Source organism: Sycon ciliatum, chromosome 1 (genome assembly GCF_964019385.1).
Source record: "Sycon ciliatum chromosome 1, ocSycCili1.1, whole genome shotgun sequence".
Classification (NCBI taxonomy): Eukaryota; Metazoa; Porifera; class Calcarea; order Leucosolenida; family Sycettidae; genus Sycon; species Sycon ciliatum.
Genome location: NC_088643.1, coordinates 36,391,533 through 36,411,601, shown reverse-complemented (window position 1 = coordinate 36,411,601; position 20,069 = coordinate 36,391,533). Strand labels below are relative to the sequence as shown.

Below are 20,069 nucleotides of genomic sequence, written 5' to 3'. Positions count from 1 at the left end.
TTCATTCACCGTTCCCTCACGGACGACCATCGCATCCATGGTGCGTCGGCGGCACGATGCTGCACGAAAGGAGCTTGTGACAAAATTAGCAGGTGCTACATCAATTGCTATCACAACGGATGCGTGGACATCGAAGGCTGTGGTCTCCTTTGTAACGTACACGAGCCACTATGTCACGGACGACTGGAAACTGGTGTCGCACGTTCTTGAGACCAAGCGCTTCAACGGGAGTCACACAGCGGAAACCCTTGCTGCCAGCACAGAAGCAGTTCTTAGCAGATTCAACATTGCGCATGACACTGTGCAGTGCTTAGTCCATGATGAAGCACCAAACCAGATGGCAGCGAGCAGACTTCTTCGCAGCCAACATCACTGGGATTACCAAGCTTGCGCTGCCCATCGGTTGCAAACCTGCATCAGGCATGCTATAACAGCATCAAGGCCTGTCACGAAACTGCTGGCTTCTTCCAGGCAACTTGTTGGTCACTTCAGCCACAGTGCCAAGAGCACAGAGGCGCTAAACAACAAGCAAGTAGCTATGGCGTCAGCTAGCAAGTCTGGCACTCCTCTACGAGTCATCCAGGATGTTCCAACGCGATGGAACAGCTCCTTTCTGATGCTCCAGCGCCTGATTCACCTGAGGCTGCCAATCATGGCGGTTTTGGAAGACCCCGAGCTGACCAAGAGCTCCCATCGGCACCTGCAGTTGAAGGACCACCAGTGGAATCTCGCCAAGGAGATAGTGGCAGCACTGGAGGCACCAGCAAAGGCTACCACTGTTCTTGGTGGGGAAACCTACTGTACACAGACGTTGGTGGTGCCGGTGGCCAAGTCTTTGCTACGTGGTCTTCGTACTGCGAATGAGGAACTCTCGGCATCGGCTGCGGATTTCCGGAAATCACTGGCAATGGAAATCGAGGTGAAGTTGTCCCTCGATCCATTTGACCCAATCTCGCTGCCATCTGTATCTGCAGCACTGGATCCCAGGTCACGGAGCCTCGGATTCTTGGACAGTGACGAAGACAAGGACGAGTTGAAGTCAGAGATTGTTCGCCGGGTGTGTGCTCAAATCACTGCCGACAGCAAGGGGGCAGCTCTGATGACGAATGTATTCTGGAGCCACCTGCCAAGCGACCTATGGAAGAGGACATGTCGTTGTTCTTCGCGTGCCCTAGCGTCGAGCCATCCACAACTTCATCGGCAGCATCGGATTGTGAGGTGGAGGTAACCCAATTCTTCACGGAGAAACAAGTAGGCTCATCTGTGGACCCACTCGATTGGTGGAGGACGAATGCGGACAGGTTTCCCACCATGGCAAGGTTGGCAAAGCGCGTGCTGTGCATACCTGCCACCTCTGTGCCGTCGGAGCGAGTATTTTCAGCGGCTGGCATCATTGTCAGCAAACTACGAGCAAGTCTAACGCACGAGAACGTTGATGCACTCGTCTTCCTTCATGCAAACAGTGGTCTTCAGGCAGCAAGAACTGCTGCCCCTGTGGCGGTCCAGCAGTTGATGCCACGGCTTGAGAGGTTTGCAGAGGAAGAAGCCGATGACTTGCCTCCTTTGCCTGACCTGTAGACAGATAGTTGCAGCCAGTGCGTATCATGATGTTCCATCAGTTCTTTCTTTATTCATTTATTTAACTAACTTCTGAGCAGGTGGCTGTTTGAACGCGTTTAGTCTCCTCAGTGGAGCTCAGAATCACTGATTGTGTGTACTTCTTTTAGTTTCAATTTATTTGACTAGTGGCTCTTGGTTGCCTTCTAGGGTTGGCTGTTGTGAGAATTTCACCGTCACATATCGATGATAATAATATTATGATTGATATGATTGATATCACATCTGATAATACTGCACATTTGTGCCCTATTCAAGGCTATTTTTATTGAGGTCGGGCGTGAATGCGTGAACACGTGATCCATGTATGTACGTAATGTGTGTGCATGCGGACAAGTGAACCGTGGCATGTGGCGTGATGCTGGAAATGGGGAAAGTGACAGTGCAGGCAATAGTCTTATACTCGAATACTCGATCGGAAAAAAATAGAGTACTCGTACTCGAGTTTTGCATGCACACTTTCACCCCTAGAAAAAAGCGACAATTTCTCACCTTTCTGCCCGTTCGAAGCTCAAGAACTGAAAATCACCACCCTGATCTTGTTGTTTCGCTGGACATAGGAATGTGAACCAAGAAAAAATTCCACATTTCAATAAACAACTCGCCCAGGGCTGGTCAAAGCTGATATCAAACTATCTCGAAGTTTTGGGCCTTTTTGCCCGTGATTCTTCACTTTGCGACTAATCTATTCACAGCAGTGCCAAATTATAAGCGTCACTGCATGCGGGTGCCAGCGGCCTACAAGCAAACCAAAAATCAAATCAATACGACCACTCACACCACAGCTGGGTCATGTTATAGAGAGGTACGTTGAAAGTGACACGTGGGCACAAATGGGCAAAAAGCGATAATTTCTCACCTTTCTGCCCGTTCGAAGCTCAAGAACTGACAATCACCACCCTGATCTTGTTGTTTGGCTGGATATAGGGAAGTGAACCAAGAAAAAATTCCACATTTCAATAAACAACTCGCCCAGGGCTGCTCAAAGCTGATATCAAACTATCTCGAAGTTTTGGGCCTTTTTGCCCGTGATTCTTCACTTTGCGACTAATCTATTCACAGCAGTGCCAAATTATAAGCGTCACTGAATGCGAGTGCCAGCGGCCATCAAGCAAACCAAAAATCAAATCAATGCGACCACTCACATCACAGCTGGGTCATGTTATAGAGAGGTACGTTGAAAGTGACACGTTGGCACAAATGGGCAAAAAGTGAAAAGTTCTCACCTTTCTGCCCGTTCGAAGCTCAAGAACTGACCATAGCCACCCTGATCTTGTTGTTTAGCTGGACATAGGGAAGTGAACCAAGAAAAAATTCCACATTTCAATAAACAACTCGCCCAGGGCTGCTCAAAGCTGATATCAAACTATCTCGAAGTTTTGGGCCTTTTTGCCCGTGATTCTTCACTTTGCGACTAAACTATTCACAGCAGTGCCAAATTTCCTGGGTCACTGAATGCGGGTGCCAGCGGCCTACAAGCAAACCAAAAATCAAATCAATGCGACCACTCACATCACAGCTGGGTCATGTTATAGAGAGGTACGTTGAAAGTGACATATGGGCAAAAATGGGCAAAAAAAGACCATTTCTCACCTTTCTGCCCATTCGAAGCTCATGAACTGACCATCTCCACCCTGATCTTGTTGTTTAGCTGGACATAGGGAAGTGAACCAAGAAAAAATTCCACATTTCAATAAACAACCCGCCCAGGGCTGCTCAAAGCTGATATCAAACTATCTTGAAGTTTTGGGCCTTTTTGCCCGTGATTCTTCACTTTGCGACTAAACTATACACAGCAGTGCCAAATTTTAAGCGTCACTGAATGCGGCTGCCAGCGGCCTACAAGCAAACCAAAAATCAAATCAATGCGGCCACTCACATCACAGCTGGGTCATGTTATAGAGAGGTACGTTGAAAGTGACACGTGGGCACAAATGGGCAAAAAGCGACAATTTCTCAACTTTCTTCCCGTTCGAAGCTCAAGAGCTGACAATCACCACCCTGATCTTGTTGTTTGGCTGGACATAGGGAAGTGAACCAAGAAAAAATTCAACATTTCAATAAACAACTCGCCCAGGGCTGCTCAAAGCTGATATCAAACTATCTCGAAGTTTTGTGCCTTTTTGCCCGTGATTCTTCCCTTTGCGACTAAACTATTCACAGCAGTGCCAAATTATAAGCGTCACTGAATGCGGGTGCCAGCGGCCTACAAGCAAACCAAAAATCAAATCAATGCGGCCACTCACATCACAGCTGGGTCATGTTATAGAGAGGTACGTTGAAAGTGACTCGTGGGCACAAATGGGCAAAAAGCGACAATTTCTCAACTTTCTGCCCGTTCGAAGCTCAAGAACTGACCATAGCCACCCTGATCTTGTTGTTTGGCTGGACATAGGGAAGTGAACCAAGAAAAAATTCCACATTGCAATAAACAACTCGCCCAGGGCTGCTCAAAGCTGATATCAAACTATCTCGAAGTTTTGGGCCTTTTTGCCTGTGATTCTTCCCTTTGCGACTAAACTATTCACAGCAGTGCCAAATTATAAGCGTCACTGAATGCGGGTGCCAGCGGCCTACAAGCAAACCAAAAATCAAATCAATGCTACCACTCACATCACAACTGGGTCATGTTATAGAGAGGTATGTTGAAATGAACACGTGGGCACAAATGGGCAAAAAGCGACAATTTCTCAACTTTCTTCCCGTTCGAAGCTCAAGAACTGACAATCACCACCCTGATCTTGTTGTTTAGCTGGACATAGGGAAGTGAACCAAGAAAAAATTCCACATTTCAATAAACAACTCGCCCAGGGCTGCTCAAAGCTGATATCAAACTATCTCGAAGTTTTGGGCCTTTTTGCCCGTGATTCTTCACTTTGCGACTAAACTATTCACAGCAGTGCCAAATTTTAGGCGTCACTGAATGCGGGTGCCAGCGGCCTACAAGCAAACCAAAAATCAAATCAATGCGACCACTCACATCACAGCTGGGTCATGTTATAGAGAGGTACGTTGAAAGTGACATGTGGGCAAAAATGGGTAAAAAAAGACCATTTCTCACCTTTCTGCCCATTCGAAGCTCATGAACTGACCGTAGCCACCCTGATCTTGTTGTTTAGCTGGACATAGGGAAGTGAACCAAGAAAAAATTCCACATTTCAATAAACAACCCGCCCAGGGCTGCTCAAAGCTGATATCAAACTATCTCGAAGTTTTGGGCCTTTTTGCCCGTGATTCTTCACTTTGCGACTAAACTATTCACAGCAGTGCCAAATTTTAAGCGTCACTGAATGCGAGTACCAGCAGCCTACAAGCAAACCAAAAATCAAATCAATCGACCATTCATATCACAGCTGGATCATGTTATAGAGAGGTACGTTGAAAGTGACACGTGGGCACAAATGGGCAAAAAGCGACAATTTATCACCTTTCTGCCCGTTCGAAGCTCAAGAACTGACCATACCCACCCTGATCTTGTGGTTTGGCTGGACATAGGGAAGTGAACCAAGAAAAAATTCCACATTACAATAAACAACTCGCCCAGGGCTGCTCAAAGCTGATATCAAACTATCTCGAAGTTTTGGGCCTTTTTGCTCGTGATTCTTCACTTGGCGACTAATCTATTCACAGCAGTGCCAAATTTTAGGCGTCACTGAATGCGGGTGCCAACGGCCTACAAGCAAACCAAATATCAAATCAATGCGACCACTCACATCACAACTGGGTCATGTTATAGAGAGGTACGTTGAAAGTGACACGTGGGCAATAATGGACAAAAAGCGACAATTTCTCACCATTCTGCCCGTTCGAAGCTTAAGAACTGACCATCGCCACCCTGATCTTGTTGTTTAGCTGGACATAGGGAAGTAAACCAAGAAAAAATTCCACATTTCAATAAACAACTCGCCCAGGGCTGCTCAAAGCTGATATCAAACTATCTCGAAGTTTTGGGCCTTTTTGCCCGTGATTCTTCACTTTGCGACTAATCTATTCTCAGCAGTGCCAAATTTTAAGCGTCACTGAATGCGGCTGCCAGCGGCCTACAAGCAAACCAAAAATCATATTATTGCGACCACTCACATCACAACTGGGTCATGTTATAGAGAAGTACGTTCAAAGTGACACGTGGGCACAAATGGGCAAAAGCGATAATTTCTCACCTTTCTGCCCGTTCGAAGCTCAAGAACTGACAATCACCACCCTGATCTTGTTGTTTAGCTGGACATAGGGAAGTGAACCAAGAAAAAATTCCACATTTCAATAAACAACTCGCCCAGGGCTGCTCAAAGCTGATATCAAACTATCTCGAAGTTTTGGGCCTTTTTGCCCGTGATTCTTCACTTTGCGACTAATCTATTCACAGCAGTGCCAAATTATAAGCGTCACTGAATGCGAGTGCCAGCGGCCATCAAGCAAACCAAAAATCAAATCAATGCGACCACTCACATCACAGCTGGGTCATGTTATAGAGAGGTACGTTGAAAGTGACACGTTGGCACAAATGGGCAAAAAGTGAAAAGTTCTCACCTCTCTGCCCGTTCGAAGCTCAAGAACTGACCATAGCCACCCTGATCTTGTTGTTTAGCTTGACATAGGGAAGTGAACCAAGAAAAAATTCCACATTTCAATAAACAACCCGCCCAGGGCTGCTCAAAGCTGATATCAAACTATCTCGAAGTTTTGGGCCTTTTTGCCCGTGATTCTTCACTTTGCGACTAAACTATACACAGCAGTGCCAAATTTTAAGCGTCACTGAATGCGGGTGCCAGCGGCCTACAAGCAAACCAAAAATCAAATCAATGCGACCACTCACAACACAGCTGGGTCATGTTATAGAGAGGTACGTTGAAAGTGACACGTGGGCAAAAATGGGCAAAAAGCGACAATTTCTCACCTTTCTGCCCGTTCGAAGCTCATGAACTGACCATAGCCACGCTGATCTTGTTGTTTAGCTGGACATAGGGAAGTGAACCAAGAAAAAATTCCACATTTCAATAAACAACTCGCCCAGGGCTGCTCAAAGCTGATATCAAACTCTCTCGAAGTTTTGGGCCTTTTTGCCCGTGATTCTTCACTTTGCGACTAAACTATTCACAGCAGTTACAAATTTTAAGCGTCACTGAATGCGAGCGCCAGCGGCCAACAAGCAAACCAAAAATCAAATCAATGCGACCACTCACATCACAGCTGGATCATGTTATAGAGAGGTACGTTGAAAGTGACACGTGGGCACAAATGGGCAAAAAGCGACAATTTCTCACCTTTCTGCCCGTTCGAAGCTCATGAAATGACCATAGCCACCCTGATGTTGTTGTTTAGCTGGACATAGGGAAGTGAACTAAGAAAAAATTCCACATTTCAATAAAGAACTCGCCCAGGGCTGCTCAAAGCTGATATCAAACTATCTCGAAGTTTTGGGCCTTTTTGCCCGTGATTCTTCACTTTGCGACTAAACTATTCACAGCAGTGCCAAATTTTAGGCGCCATTGATGCGGCTGCCAGCGGCCTACAAGCAAACCAAAAATCAAATCAATGCGACCACTCACATCACAGCTGGGTCATGTTATAGAGAGGTACATTGAAATGAACACGTGGGCACAAATGGGCAAAAAGCGACAATTTCTCACCTTTCTGCCCGTTCGAAGCTCAAGAACTGACAATCACCACCCTGATCTTGTTGTTTAGCTGGACATAGGGAAGTGAACCAAGAAAAAATTCCATATTTCAATAAACAACCCGACCAGGGCTGCTCAAAGCTGATATCAATCTATCTCGAAGTTTTGGGCCTTTTTGCCCGTGATTCTTCACTTTGCGACTAAACTATTCACAGCAGTGCCAAATTTTAAGCGTCACTGAATGAGGGTGCCAGCGGCCTACAAGCAAACCAAAAATCAAATCAATGCGACCACTCACATCACAGCTGGGTCATGTTATAGAGAGGTACGTTGAAAGTGACACGTGGGCATAAATGGGCAAAAACCGACAATTTCTCACCTTTCTGCCCGTTCGAAGCTCAAGAACTGACCATAGCCACCCTGATCTTGTTGTTTAGCTGGACATAGGGAATTGAACCAAGAAAAAATTCCACATTTCAATAAACAACTCGCCCAGGGCTGCTCAAAGCTGATATAAAACTATCTCGAAGTTTTGGGCCTTTTTTGCCCGTGATTCTTCACTTTGCGACTAAACTATTCACAGCAGTGCCAAATTTTAGGCGTCACTGAATGCGGGTGCCAGCGGCCTACAAGCAAACCAAAAATCAAATCAATGCGACCACTCACATTACAGCTGGGTCATGTTATAGAGAGGTACGTTGAAATTGACACTTGGGCACAAATGGGCAAAAAAGCGAAAAGTTCTCACCTTTCTGCCCGTTCGAAGCTCAAGAACTGACCATAGCCACCCAGATCTTGTTGTTTAGCTGGACATAGGGAAGTGAACCAAGAAAAAATTCCACATTTCAATAAAGAACTCGCCCAGGGCTGCTCAAAGCTGATATCAAACTATTTCGAAGTTTTGGGCCTTTTTGCCCGTGATTCTTCACTTTGCGACTAAACTATTCACAGCAGTGCCAAATTTTAGGCGTCACTGAATGCGGGTGCCAGCGGCCTACAAGCAAGCCAAAAATCAAATCAATGCGACCACTCACATCACAGCTGGGTCATGTTATAGAGAGGTACGTTGAAAGTGACATGTGGGCAAAAATGGGCAAAAAGCGACAATTTCTCACCTTTCTGCACATTCGAAGCTCATGAACTGACCATAGCCACCCTGATCTTGTTGTTTCGCTGGATATAGGGAAGTGAACCAAGAAAAAATTCCACAATTCAATAAACAACTCGTCCAGGGCTGCTCAAAGCTGATATCAAACTATCTCGAAGTTTTGGGCCTTTTTGCCCGTGATTCTTCACTTTGCGACTAAACTATTCACAGCAGTGCCAAATTTTAAGCGTCACTGAATGCGGGTGCCAGCGGCCTACAAGCAAACCAAAAATCAAATCAATGCGACCACTCACATCACAGCTGGTCCATCTTATAGAGAGGTACGTTGAAAGTGACACGTGGGCACAAATGGGCAAAAAGCGACAATTTCTCACCTTTCTGCCCGTTCGAAGCTCAAGAACTGACCATAGCCACCCTGATCTTGTGGTTTGGCTGGACATAGGGAAGTGAACCAAGAAAAAATTCCACATTTCAATAAACAACTCGCCCAGGGCTGCTCAAAGCTGATATCAAACTATCTGGAAGTGTTGGGCCTTTTTGCCCGTGATTCTTCACTTGGCGACTAATCTATTTACAGCAGTGCCAAATTTTAGCCGTCACTGAATGCGGGTGCCAACCCGAAAAGCAAACCAAATATCAAATCAATGCGACCACTCACATCACAACTGGGTCATGTTATAGAGAGGTACGTTGAAAGTGACACGTGGGCACAAAGGGACAAAAAGCAACAATTTCTCACCTTTCTGCCCGTTCGAAGCTCAAGAACTGACCATCGCCATCCTGATCTTGTTGTTTAGCTGGACATAGGGAAGTAAACCAAGAAAAAATTCCACATTTCAATATTTAACTTGCCCAGGGCTGCTCAAAGCTGATATCAAACTATCTCGAAGTTTTGGGCCTTTTTGCCCGTGATTCTTCATCTTGCGACTAATCTATTCACAGCAGTGCCAAATTTTAAGCGTCACTGAATGCGGCTGCCAGCGGCCTACAAGCAAACCAAAAATCAAATCAATGCGACCACTAACATCACAACTGGGTCATGTTATAGAGAGGTACGTTGAAAGTGACACGTGGGCACGAATGGGAAAAAAGCGACAATTTCTCACCTTTCTGCCCGTTCGAAGCTCAAGAACTGACCATCACCACCCTGATCTTGTTGTTTGGCTGGACATAGGGAAGTGAACCAAGAAAAAATTCCACATTTCAATAAACAACTCGCCCAGGGCTGCTCAAAGCTAATATCAAACTATCTCGAAGTTTTGGGCCTTTTTGGCCGTGATTCTTCGCTTTGCGACTAATCTATTCACAGCAGTGCCAAATTATAAGCGTCACTGAATGCGGGTGCCGGCGGCCTACAAGCAAACCAAAAATCAAATCAATGCGACCACTCACATCACAGCTGGATCAAGGTATAGAGAGATACGTTGAAAGTGACACGTGGTCACAAATGGGAAAAAGGCGACAATTTCTCACCTTTCTGCCCGTTCGAAGCTCAAGAACCGACAATCACCACCCTGATTTTTTGTTTGGCTGGACATAGGGATGTGAACCAAGAAAAAATTCCACTTTTCAATAAACAACTCGCCCAGGGCTGCTCAAAGCTGATATCAAACTATCTCGAAGTTTTGGGCCTTTTTTGCACGTGATTCTTCACTTTGCGACTAAACTCTTCACAGCAGTGCCAAATTTTAGGCGTCACTGAATGCGGGTGCCAGCGGCCTACAAGCAAACCAAAAATCAAATCAATGCGACCACTCACATCACAGCTGGGTCATGTTATAGAGAGGTACGTTGAAATTGACACTTGGGCACAAATGGGCAAAAAAGCGAAAAGTTCTCACCTTTCTGCCCGTTTGAAGCTCAAGAACTGACCATAGCCACCCTGATCTTGTTGTTTAGCTGGACATAGGGAAGTGAACCAAGAAAAAACTCTACATTTCAATAAAGAACTCGCCCAGGGCTGCTCAAAGCTGATATCAAACTATTTCGAAGTTTTGGGCCTTTTTGCCCGTGATTCTTCACTTTGCGACTAAACTATTCACAGCAGTGCCAAATTTTAGGCGTCACTGAATGCGGGTGCCAGCGGCCTACAAGCAAGCCAAAAATCAAATCAATGCGACCACTCACATCACAGCTGGGTCATGTTATAGAGAGGTACGTTGAAAGTGACATGTGGGCAAAAATGGGCAAAAAGCGACAATTTCTCACCTTTCTGCACATTCGAAGCTCATGAACTGACCATAGCCACCCTGATCTTGTTGTTTCGCTGGATATAGGGAAGTGAACCAAGAAAAAATTCCACAATTCAATAAACAACTCGTCCAGGGCTGCTCAAAGCTGATATCAAACTATCTCGAAGTTTTGGGCCTTTTTGCCCGTGATTCTTCACTTTGCGACTAAACTATTCACAGCAGTGCCAAATTTTAAGCGTCACTGAATGCGGGTGCCAGCGGCCTACAAGCAAACCAAAAATCAAATCCATGCGACCACTCACATCACAGCTGGTCCATCTTATAGAGAGGTACGTTGAAAGTTACACGTGGGCACAAATGGGCAAAAAGCGACAATTTCTCACCTTTCTGCCCGTTCGAAGCTCAAGAACTGACCATAGCCACCCTGATCTTGTGGTTTCTTGTGGTTTGGCTGGACATAGGGAAGTGAACCAAGAAAAAATTCCACATTTCAATAAACAACTCGCCCAGGGCTGCTCAAAGCTGATATCAAACTATCTCGAAGTGTTGGGCCTTTTTGCCCGTGATTCTTCACTTGGCGACAGCCGTCACTGAATGCACGCGCCAACCCTAAAAGCAAACCAAATATCAAATCAATGCGACCACTCACATCACAACTGGGTCATGTTATAGAGAGGTACGTTGAAAAATTTCACGGTTCGCGTGAGACTCGGCCAAAGGCCCAGTTTTCCGCATCCGCAGGAACGCCACCACCCTCTTGGATCAAGGCGCAGATGCAGCTCCTAAGCGGTGGGAGGTGAGTAGATCAGACCCACCACAAAGTGGTCAAAGACCGAAATCCCATTCACTGCATCCATGTTTCCCTCGTGCCAGGCCACGAGTTCCCAATTAACTGTGGGTCGCAGCACGGCTGGAAAAATCCTTCCGCTTCCAAGCAGGAATTGAACCTGGTACCCTCTGTTTCTCAATCATGGTCTTAGACCATCCCACTATGCCTGCCTGCCTTTCAGCGGCCTACAAGCAAACCAAAAAAAAAAAAAAAAAAAAAAAAAAAAAAAAAAAAAAAAAACGGCCTACAAGCAAACCAAAAATCAAATCAATGCGACCACTCACATCACAACTGGGTCAAGGTATAGAGAGATACGTTGAAAGTGACACGTGGTCACAAATGGGAAAAAGGCGACAATTTCTCACCTTTCTGCCCGTTCGAAGCTCAAGAACCGACAATCACCACCCTGATCTTGTTGTTTGGCTGGACATAGGGAAGTGAACCAAGAAAAAATTCCACTTTTCAATAAACAACTCGCCCAGGGCTGCTCAAAGCTGATATCAAACTATCTCGAAGTTTTGGGCCTTTTTGCCCGTGATTCTTCACTTTGCGACTAATCTATTCACAGCAGTGCCAAATTATAAGTGTCACTGAATGCGGGTGCCAGCGTCCTACAAGCAAACCAAAAATCAAATCAATGCGACCACTCACATCACAGCTGGGTCATGTTATAGAGAGGTACGTTGAAAGTGACACGTGGGCACAAATGGGCAAAAAGCGAAAAGTTCTCACCTTTCTGCCCGTTCGAAGCTCAAGAACTGACCATAGCCACCCTGATCTTGTTGTTTAGCTGGACATAGGGAAGTGAACCAAGAAAAAATTCCACATTTCAATAAACAACTCGCCCAGGGCTGCTCAAAGCTGATATCAAACTATCTCGAAGTTTTGGACCTTTTTGCCCATGATTCTTCACTTTGCGACTAAACTATTCACAGCAGTGCCAAATTTTAGGCGTCACTGAATTCGGGTGCCAGCGGCCTACAAGCCAACCAAAAATCAAATCAATGCGACCACTCACATCACAACTGGGTCAAGGTATAGAGAGATACGTTGAAAGTGACACGTGGTCACAAATGGGAAAAAGGCGACAATTTCTCACCTTTCTGCCCGTTCGAAGCTCAAGAACCGACAATCACCACCCTGATCTTGTTGTTTGGCTGGACATAGGGAAGTGAACCAAGAAAAAATTCCACTTTTCAATAAACAACTCGCCCAGGGCTGCTCAAAGCTGATATCAAACTATCTCGAAGTTTTGCGCCTTTTTGCCCTAGATTCTTCACTTTGCGACTAATCTATTCAGAGCAGTGCCAAATTATAAGCGTCACTGAATGCGGGTGCCAGCGGCCTACAAGCAAACCAAAAATCAAATCAATGCGACCACTCACATCACAGCTGGGTCATGTTATAGAGAGGTACGTTGAAAGTGACACGTGGGCACAAATGGGCAAAAAGCGACAATTTCTCACCTTTCTGCCCGTTCGAAGCTCATGAACTGACCATAGCCACCCTGATCTTGTTGTTTAGCTGGACATAGGGAAGTGAACCAAGAAAAAATTCCACATTTCAATAAACAACTCCCCCAGGGCTGCTCAAAGCTGATATCAAACTATCTCGAAGTTTTGGACCTTTTTGCCCGTGATTCTTCACTTTGCGACTAAACTATTCACAGCAGTGCCAAATTTTAGGCGTCACTGAATGCGGGTGCCAGCGGCCTACAAGCAAACCAAAAATCAAATCAATGCGAACACTCACATCACAGCTGGGTCATGTTATAGAGAGGTACGTTGAAAGTGACATGTGGGCACAAATGGGCAAAAACCGACAATTTCTCACCTTTCTGCCCATTCGAAGCTCATGAACTGACCATAGCCACCCTGATCTTGTTGTTTAGCTGGACATAGGGAAGTGAACCAAGAAAAAATTCCACATTTCAATAAAGAACTCGCCCAGGGCTGCTCAAAGCTGATATCAAACTATCTCGAAGTTTTGGGCCTTTTTGCCCGTGATTCTTCACTTTGCGACTAAACTATTCACAGCAGTGCCAAATCTTAAGTGTCACTAAATGCGGGTGCCAGCGGCCTACAAGCAAACCAAAAATCAAATCAATGCGACCACTCACATCACAGCTGGATCATGTTATAGAGAGGTACTTGAAAGTGACACGTGGGCACAAATGGGCAAAAAGCGACAATTTCTCACCTTTCTGCCCGTTCGAAGCTCAAGAACTGACCATAGCCACCCTGATCTTGCGGTTTAGCTGGACATAGGGAAGTGAACCAAGAAAAAATTCCACATTTCAAGAAACAACTCGCCCAGGGCTGCTCAAAGCTGATATCAAACTATCTCGAAGTTTTGGGCCTTTTCGCCCGTGATTCTTCACTTTGCGACTAAACTATTCACAGCAGTGCCAAATTTTAGGCGTCCCTGAATGCGGCTGCCAGCGGCCTACAAGCAAACCAAAAATCAAATCAATGCGACCACTCACATCACTAGTGGGTCATGTTATAGAGCGCAGCAGCAGCAGCAGCAGCAGAAGGCAAGAGGGCAGTGGCAGCAGAAGGCAAGACCGCAGCAGCAGCGGCAGAGCGCAGCAGCCGCAGAAGGCAAGAGCGCAGCAGCAGCGGCAGCAGAAGGCAAGAGCGCAGCAGCAGCGGCAGCAGAAGGCAAGAGCGCAGCAGCAGAAGGCAAGAGCGCAGCAGCAGCGGCAGCAGAAGGCAAGAGCGCAGCAGCAGCGGCAGCAGGAGGCAAGAGCGCAGCAGCAGCGGCAGCAGAAGGCAAGAGCGCAGCAGCAGCGGCAGCAGAAGGCAAGAGCGCAGCAGCAGCGGCAGCAGCAGCAGCGGCAGCAGAAGGCAAGAGCGCAGCAGCAGCGGCAGCAGAAAGCACGAGCGCAGCAGCAGCGGCAGCAGAAGGCAAGAGCGCAGCAGCAGCGGCAGCAGCAAAAGGCAAGAGCGCAGCAGCAGCGGCAGCAGCGGCAGCAGAAGGCAAGAGCGCAGCAGCAGCGGCAGCAGAAAGCACGAGCGCAGCAGCAGCGGCAGCAGAAGGCAAGAGCGCAGCAGCAGCGGCAGCAGAAGGCAAGAGCGCAGCGGCAGCATAAGGCAAGACCGCAGCAGCAGCGGCAGCAGAAGGCAAGAGCGCAGCAGCAGCGGCAGCAGAAGGCAAGAGCGCAGCAGCAGCGGCAGCAGAAAGCAAGAGCGCAGCAGCAGCAGCAGCAGCAGCAGAAGGCAAGAGCGCAGCAGCGGCGGCAGCAGAAGGCAAGAGCGCAGCAGCAGCGGCAGAAGAAGGCAAGAGCGCAGCAGCAGCGGTAGCAGAAGGCAAGAGCGCGGCAGCAGCGCCAGCAGAAGGCAAGAGCGCAGCACCAGCGGCAGCAGAAGGCAAGAGCGCGGCAGCAGAAGGCGAGAGGGCAGCAGCAGCGGCAGCAGAATGAAAGAGCGCAGCAGGAGCGGCAGCAGAAGGCAAGAGCGCAGCAGGAGCGGCAGCAGAAGGCAAGAGCGCAGCAGCAGCGGCAGCAGAATGCAAGAGCGCAGCAGCAGCGGCAGCAGAAGGCAAGAGCGCAGCAGCAGCGGCAGCAGAAGGCAAGAGCGCAGCAGCAGCGGCAGCAGAAGGCAAGAGCGCAGCAGCAGCGGGAGCACAAGGCAAGAGCGCAGCAGCAGCGGCAGCAGAAGGCAAGAGCTCAGCAGCAGCGGCAGCAGAAGGCAAGAGCGCAGCAGCAGCAGCAGCGGCAGCAGAAGGCAAGAGCGCAGCAGCAGCGGCAGCAGAAGGCAAGAGCGCAGCATCAGCGGCAGCAGAAGGCAAGAGCGCAGCAGCAGCGGCAGCAGAAGACAAGAGCGCAGCAGCAGCGGCAGCAGAAGGCAAGAGCGCAGCAACAGCGGCAGCATAAGGCAAGAGCGCAGCAGCAGCGGCAGCAGAAGGCAAGATCGCAGCAGCAGCGGCTGCATAAGGCAAGAGCGCAGCAGCTGCGGCAGCAGAAGGCAGGAGCGCAGCAGCAGCGGCAGCAGAAGGCAAGAGCGCAGCAGCAGCTGCAGCAGAAGGCAGGAACGCAGCAGCAGCAGAAGGCAAGAGCGCAGCAGCGGCAGCAGAAGGCAAGAGCGCAGCAGCAGCGGCAGCAGAAGGCAAGAGCGCAGCAGCACCGGCAGCAGAAGGCAAGAGCGCAGCAGCAGCGGCAGCAGAATGGAAGAGCGCAGCAGCAGCGGCAGCAGAAGGCAAGAGCGCAGCAGCAGCGCCATCAGAAGGCAAGAGCGCAGCAGCAGCGGCAGCAGAAAGCAAGAGCGCAGCGGCAGCGGCAGGAGCGCTACAGCAGCGCCAGCAAATTGCAAGACCGGCAGCGGCAGCAGAAGGCAAGAGCGCAGCAGTAGCGGCAGCAGAAGGCAAGAGCGCAGCAGCAGCGGCAGCAGAAGGCAAGAGCGCAGCAGCAGCGGCAGCAGAAGGCAAGAGCGCAGCAGCAGCGGCAGCAGCAGCAGCGGCAGCAGAAGGCAAGAGCGCAGCAGCAGCGGCAGCAGAAAGCACGAGCGCAGCAGCAGCGGCAGCAGAAGGCAAGAGCGCAGCAGCAGCGGCAGCAGCAAAAGGCAAGAGCGCAGCAGCAGCGGCAGCAGCGGCAGCAGAAGGCAAGAGCGCAGCAGCAGCGGCAGCAGAAAGCACGAGCGCAGCAGCAGCGGCAGCAGAAGGCAAGAGCGCAGGAGCAGCGGCAGCAGAAGGCAAGAGCGCAGCGGCAGCAGAAGGCAAGACCGCAGCAGCAGCGGCAGCAGAAGGCAAGAGCGCAGCAGCAGCGGCAGCAGAAGGCAAGAGCGCAGCAGCAGCGGCAGCAGAAAGCAAGAGCGCAGCAGCAGCAGCAGCAGCAGCAGAAGGCAAGAGCGCAGCAGCGGCGGCAGCAGAAGGCAAGAGCGCAGCAGCAGCGGCAGAAGAAGGCAAGAGCGCAGCAGCAGCGGTAGCAGAAGGCAAGAACGCAGCAGCAGCGCCAGCAGAAGGCAAGAGCGCAGCACCAGCGGCAGCAGAAGGCAAGAGCGCGGCAGCAGAAGGCGAGAGGGCAGCAGCAGCGGCAGCAGAATGAAAGAGCGCAGCAGGAGCGGCAGCAGAAGGCAAGAGCGCAGCAGGAGCGGCAGCAGAAGGCAAGAGCGCAGCAGCAGCGGCAGCAGAATGCAAGAGCGCAGCAGCAGCGGCAGCAGAAGGCAAGAGCGCAGCAGCAGCGGCAGCAGAAGGCAAGAGCGCAGCAGCAGCGGCAGCAGAAGGCAAGAGCGCAGCAGCAGCGGGAGCACAAGGCAAGAGCGCAGCAGCAGCGGCAGCAGAAGGCAAGAGCGCAGCAGCAGCGGCAGCAGAAGGCAAGAGCGCAGCAGCAGCAGCAGCGGCAGCAGAAGGCAAGAGCGCAGCAGCAGCGGCAGCAGAAGGCAAGAGCGCAGCATCAGCGGCAGCAGAAGGCAAGAGCGCAGCAGCAGCGGCAGCAGAAGACAAGAGCGCAGCAGCAGCGGCAGCAGAAGGCAAGAGCGCAGCAGCGGCAGCAGAAGGCAAGAGCGCGGCAGCAGCGGCAGCAGAAGGCAAGAGCGCAGCAGCAGCGGCAGCAGAAGGCAAGAGCGCAGCAGCAGCGGCAGCAGAAGGCAAGAGCGCAGCAGCAGCGGCAGCAGAAGGCAAGAGCGCAGCAGCAGCGGCAGCAGAAGGCAAGAGCGCAGCAGCTGCGGCAGCAGAAGGCAAGAGCGCAGCAGCAGCGGCAGCAGAAGGCAAGAGCGCAGCAGCAGCTGCAGCAGAAGGCAGGAGCGCAGCAGCAGCAGAAGGCAAGAGCGCAGCAGCGGCAGCAGAAGGCAAGAGCGCAGCAGCAGCGGCAGCAGAAGGCAAGAGCGCAGCAGCACCGGCAGCAGAAGGCAAGAGCGCAGCAGCAGCGGCAGCAGAATGGAAGAGCGCAGCAGCAGCGGCAGCAGAAGGCAAGAGCGCAGCAGCAGCGGCAGCAGAAGGCAAGAGCGCAGCAGCAGCGGCAGCAGAAGGCAAGAGCGCAGCAGCTGCGGCAGCAGAAGGCAAGAGCGCAGCAGCAGCGGCAGCAGAAGGCAAGAGTGCAGCAGCAGCGGCAGCAGAAGGCAAAAGCGCAGCAGCTGCGGCAGCAGCAGGCAAGAGCGCAGCAGCAGCGGCAGCAGAAGGCAACAGCGGCAGCAGAAGGCAAGAGCGCAGCAGCTGCGGCAGCAGAAGGCAAGAGCGCAGCAGCAGCGGCAGCAGAAGGCAAGAGCGCAGCAGCAGCGGCAGCAGAAGGCAAGAGCGCAGCAGCAGCGGCAGCAGAAGGCAAGAGCGCAGCAGCAGCAGCAGGAGCAGCAGCAGCAGCAGAAGCAGCAGAAGGCAAGAGCGCAGCAGCAGCGGCAGAAGAAGGCAAGAGCGCAGCAGCAGCGGCAGCAGAAGGCAAGAGCGCAGCAGCAGCGCCATCAGAAGGCAAGAGCGCAGCAGCAGCGCCAGCAGAACACAAGAGCGCAGCGGCAGCGGCAGGAGCGCAACAGCAGCGGCAGCAAATTGCAAGACCGGCAGCGGCAGCAGAAGGCAAGAGCGCAGCAGCAGCGGCAGCAGAAGGCAAGAGTGCAGCAGCAGCGGCAGCAGAAGGCAAGAGCGCAGCAGCAGCGGCAGCAGAAGGCAAGAGCGCAGCAGCAGCGGCAGCAGCAGCAGCAGCGGCAGCAGAAGGCAAGAGCGCAGCAGCAGCGGCAGCAAAAAGCACGAGCGCAGCAGCAGCGGCAGCAGAAGGCAAGAGCGCAGCAGCAGCGGCAGCAGCAAAAGGCAAGAGCGCAGCAGCAGCGGCAGCAGCGGCAGCAGAAGGCAAGAGCGCAGCAGCAGCGGCAGCAGAAAGCACGAGCGCAGCAGCAGCGGCAGCAGAAGGCAAGAGCGCAGCAGCAGCGGCAGCAGAAGGCAAGAGCGCAGCAGCAGCAGCAGCGGCAGCAGAAGGCAAGAGCGCAGCAGCAGCGGCAGCAGAAGGCAAGAGCGCAGCGGCAGCAGAAGGCAAGAGCGCAGCAGCAGCGGCAGCAGAAGGCAAGAGCGCAGCAGCAGCGGCAGCAGAAGGCAAGAGCGCAGCAGCAGCGGCAGCAGAAGGCAAGAGCGCAGCAGCAGCGGCAGCAGAAGGCAAGAGCGCAGCAGCAGAGGCAGCAGAATGGAAGAGCGCAGCAGCAGGCAAGAGCGCAGAAGGCAAGAGCGCAGCAGCAGCGGCAGCAGAAGGCAAGAGCGCAGCAGCAGCGGCAGCAGAAGGCAAGAGCGCAGCAGCAGCGGCAGCAGAAGGGAAGAGCGCAGCATCAGCGGCAGCAGAAGGCAAGAGCGCAGCAGCAGCGGCAGCAGAAGACAAGAGCGCAGCAGCAGCGGCAGCAGAAGGCAAGAGCGCGGCAGCAGCGGCAGCAGAAGGCAAGAGCGCAGCAGCAGCGGCAGCAGAAGGCAAGAGCGCAGCAGCAGCGGCAGCAGAAGGCAAAAGCGCAGCAGCAGCGGCAGCAGAAGGCAAGAGCGCAGCAGCTGCGGCAGCAGAAGGCAAGAGCGCAGCAGCAGCGGCAGCAGAAGGCAAGAGCGCAGCAGCTGCAGCAGAAGGCAAGAGCGCAGCAGCAGCGGCAGCAGAAGGCAAGAGCGCAGCAGCAGCTGCAGCAGAAGGCAGGAGCGCAGCAGCAGCAGAAGGCAAGAGCGCAGCAGCGGCAGCAGAAGGCAAGAGCGCAGCAGCAGCGGCAGCAGAAGGCAAGAGCGCAACAGCACCGGCAGCAGAAGGCAAGAGCGCAGCAGCAGCGGCAGCAGAAGGCAAGAGCGCAGCAGCTGCAGCAGCAGAAGGCAAGAGCGCAGCAGCAGGGGCAGCAGAAGGCAAAAGCGCAGCAGCAGCGGCAGCAGAAGGCAAGAGCGCAGCAGCTGCGGCAGCAGAAGGCAAGTGCGCAGCAGCAGCGGCAGCAGAAGGCAAAAGCGCAGCAGCTGCGGCAGCAGAAGGCAAGAGCGCAGCAGCAGCGGCAGCAGAAGGCGACAGCGCAGCAGCAGCGGCAGCAGAAGGCAAGAGCGCAGCAGCTGCGGCAGCAGAAGGCAAGAGCGCAGCAGCAGCGGCAGCAGAAGGCAAGAGCGCAGCAGCAGCGGCAGCAGAAGGCAAGAGCGCAGCAGCAGCGGCAGCAGAAGGCAAGAGCGCAGCAGCAGCAGCAGCAGCAGCAGAAGCAGCAGAAGGCAAGAGCGCAGCAGCAGCGGCAGCAGAAGGCAAGAGCGCAGCAGCAGCGGCAGCAGAAGGCAAGAGCGCAGCAGCAGCGCCATCAGAAGGCAAGAGCGCAGCAGCAGCGCCAGCAGAACACAAGAGCGCAGCGGCAGCGGCAGGAGCGCAACAGCAGCGGCAGCGAATTGCAAGACCGGCAGCGGCAGCAGAAGGCAAGAGCGCAGCAGCAGCGGCAGCAGAAGGCAAGAGTGCAGCAGCAGCGGCAGCAGAAGGCAAGAGCGCAGCAGCAGCGGCAGCAGAAGGCAAGAGCGCAGCAGCAGCGGCAGCAGCAAAAGGCAAGAGCGCAGCAGCAGCGGCAGCAGCGGCAGCAGAAGGCAAGAGCGCAGCAGCAGCGGCAGCAGAAAGCACGAGCGCAGCAGCAGCGGCAGCAGAAGGCAAGAGCGCAGCAGCAGGGGCAGCAGCAGAAGGTAAGAGTGCAGTAGCGGCAGCCGAAGGCAAAAACGCAGCAGCAGCGGCAGCAGAAGGCGAGCGCAGCAGCAGCGGCAGCAGAAGGCAAGAGCGCAGCAGCAGCGGCAGCACAAGGCAAGAGCGCAGC

The 20,069-nt window shown here is 51.9% G+C and overlaps 2 protein-coding genes across 2 annotated transcripts; one reads left to right on the top strand and one right to left on the bottom strand.

Annotated features, from left to right (window-relative positions):
* Window positions 1-538: 538 nt before the first annotated feature.
* On the top strand, window positions 539-1,578 carry LOC135831070 (zinc finger BED domain-containing protein 4-like). Its single transcript, XM_065343326.1, has 2 exons — window positions 539-1,048; window positions 1,084-1,578. The coding sequence occupies exons 1-2, from the start codon at window positions 539-541 to the stop codon at window positions 1,576-1,578; spliced, it is 1,005 nt and encodes a 334-aa protein (XP_065199398.1).
* An 11,841-nt stretch (window positions 1,579-13,419) lies between these two features.
* On the bottom strand, window positions 13,420-19,129 carry LOC135831060 (ice-structuring glycoprotein-like; the record flags this gene model as incomplete). Its single annotated transcript, XM_065343315.1, has 4 exons — window positions 13,420-13,440; window positions 17,224-17,511; window positions 17,597-17,658; window positions 18,505-19,129. Coding segments are annotated over 4 exons (996 nt in total), but the record flags the coding sequence as incomplete, so codon positions are not given.
* Between the last annotated feature and the right edge of the window lie 940 nt (window positions 19,130-20,069).

Bases quoted from the DNA above. Each gene is read 5' to 3' on its own strand.
- LOC135831070 (XM_065343326.1), top strand. From the start codon at position 539: ATGGCGTCAGCTAGCAAGTCTGGCACTCCTCTACGAGTCATCCAGGAT. The intron at 1,049-1,083 runs GTTCGCCGGGTG...CACTGCCGACAG, and splicing joins ACGAGTTGAAGTCAGAGATT to CAAGGGGGCAGCTCTGATGA.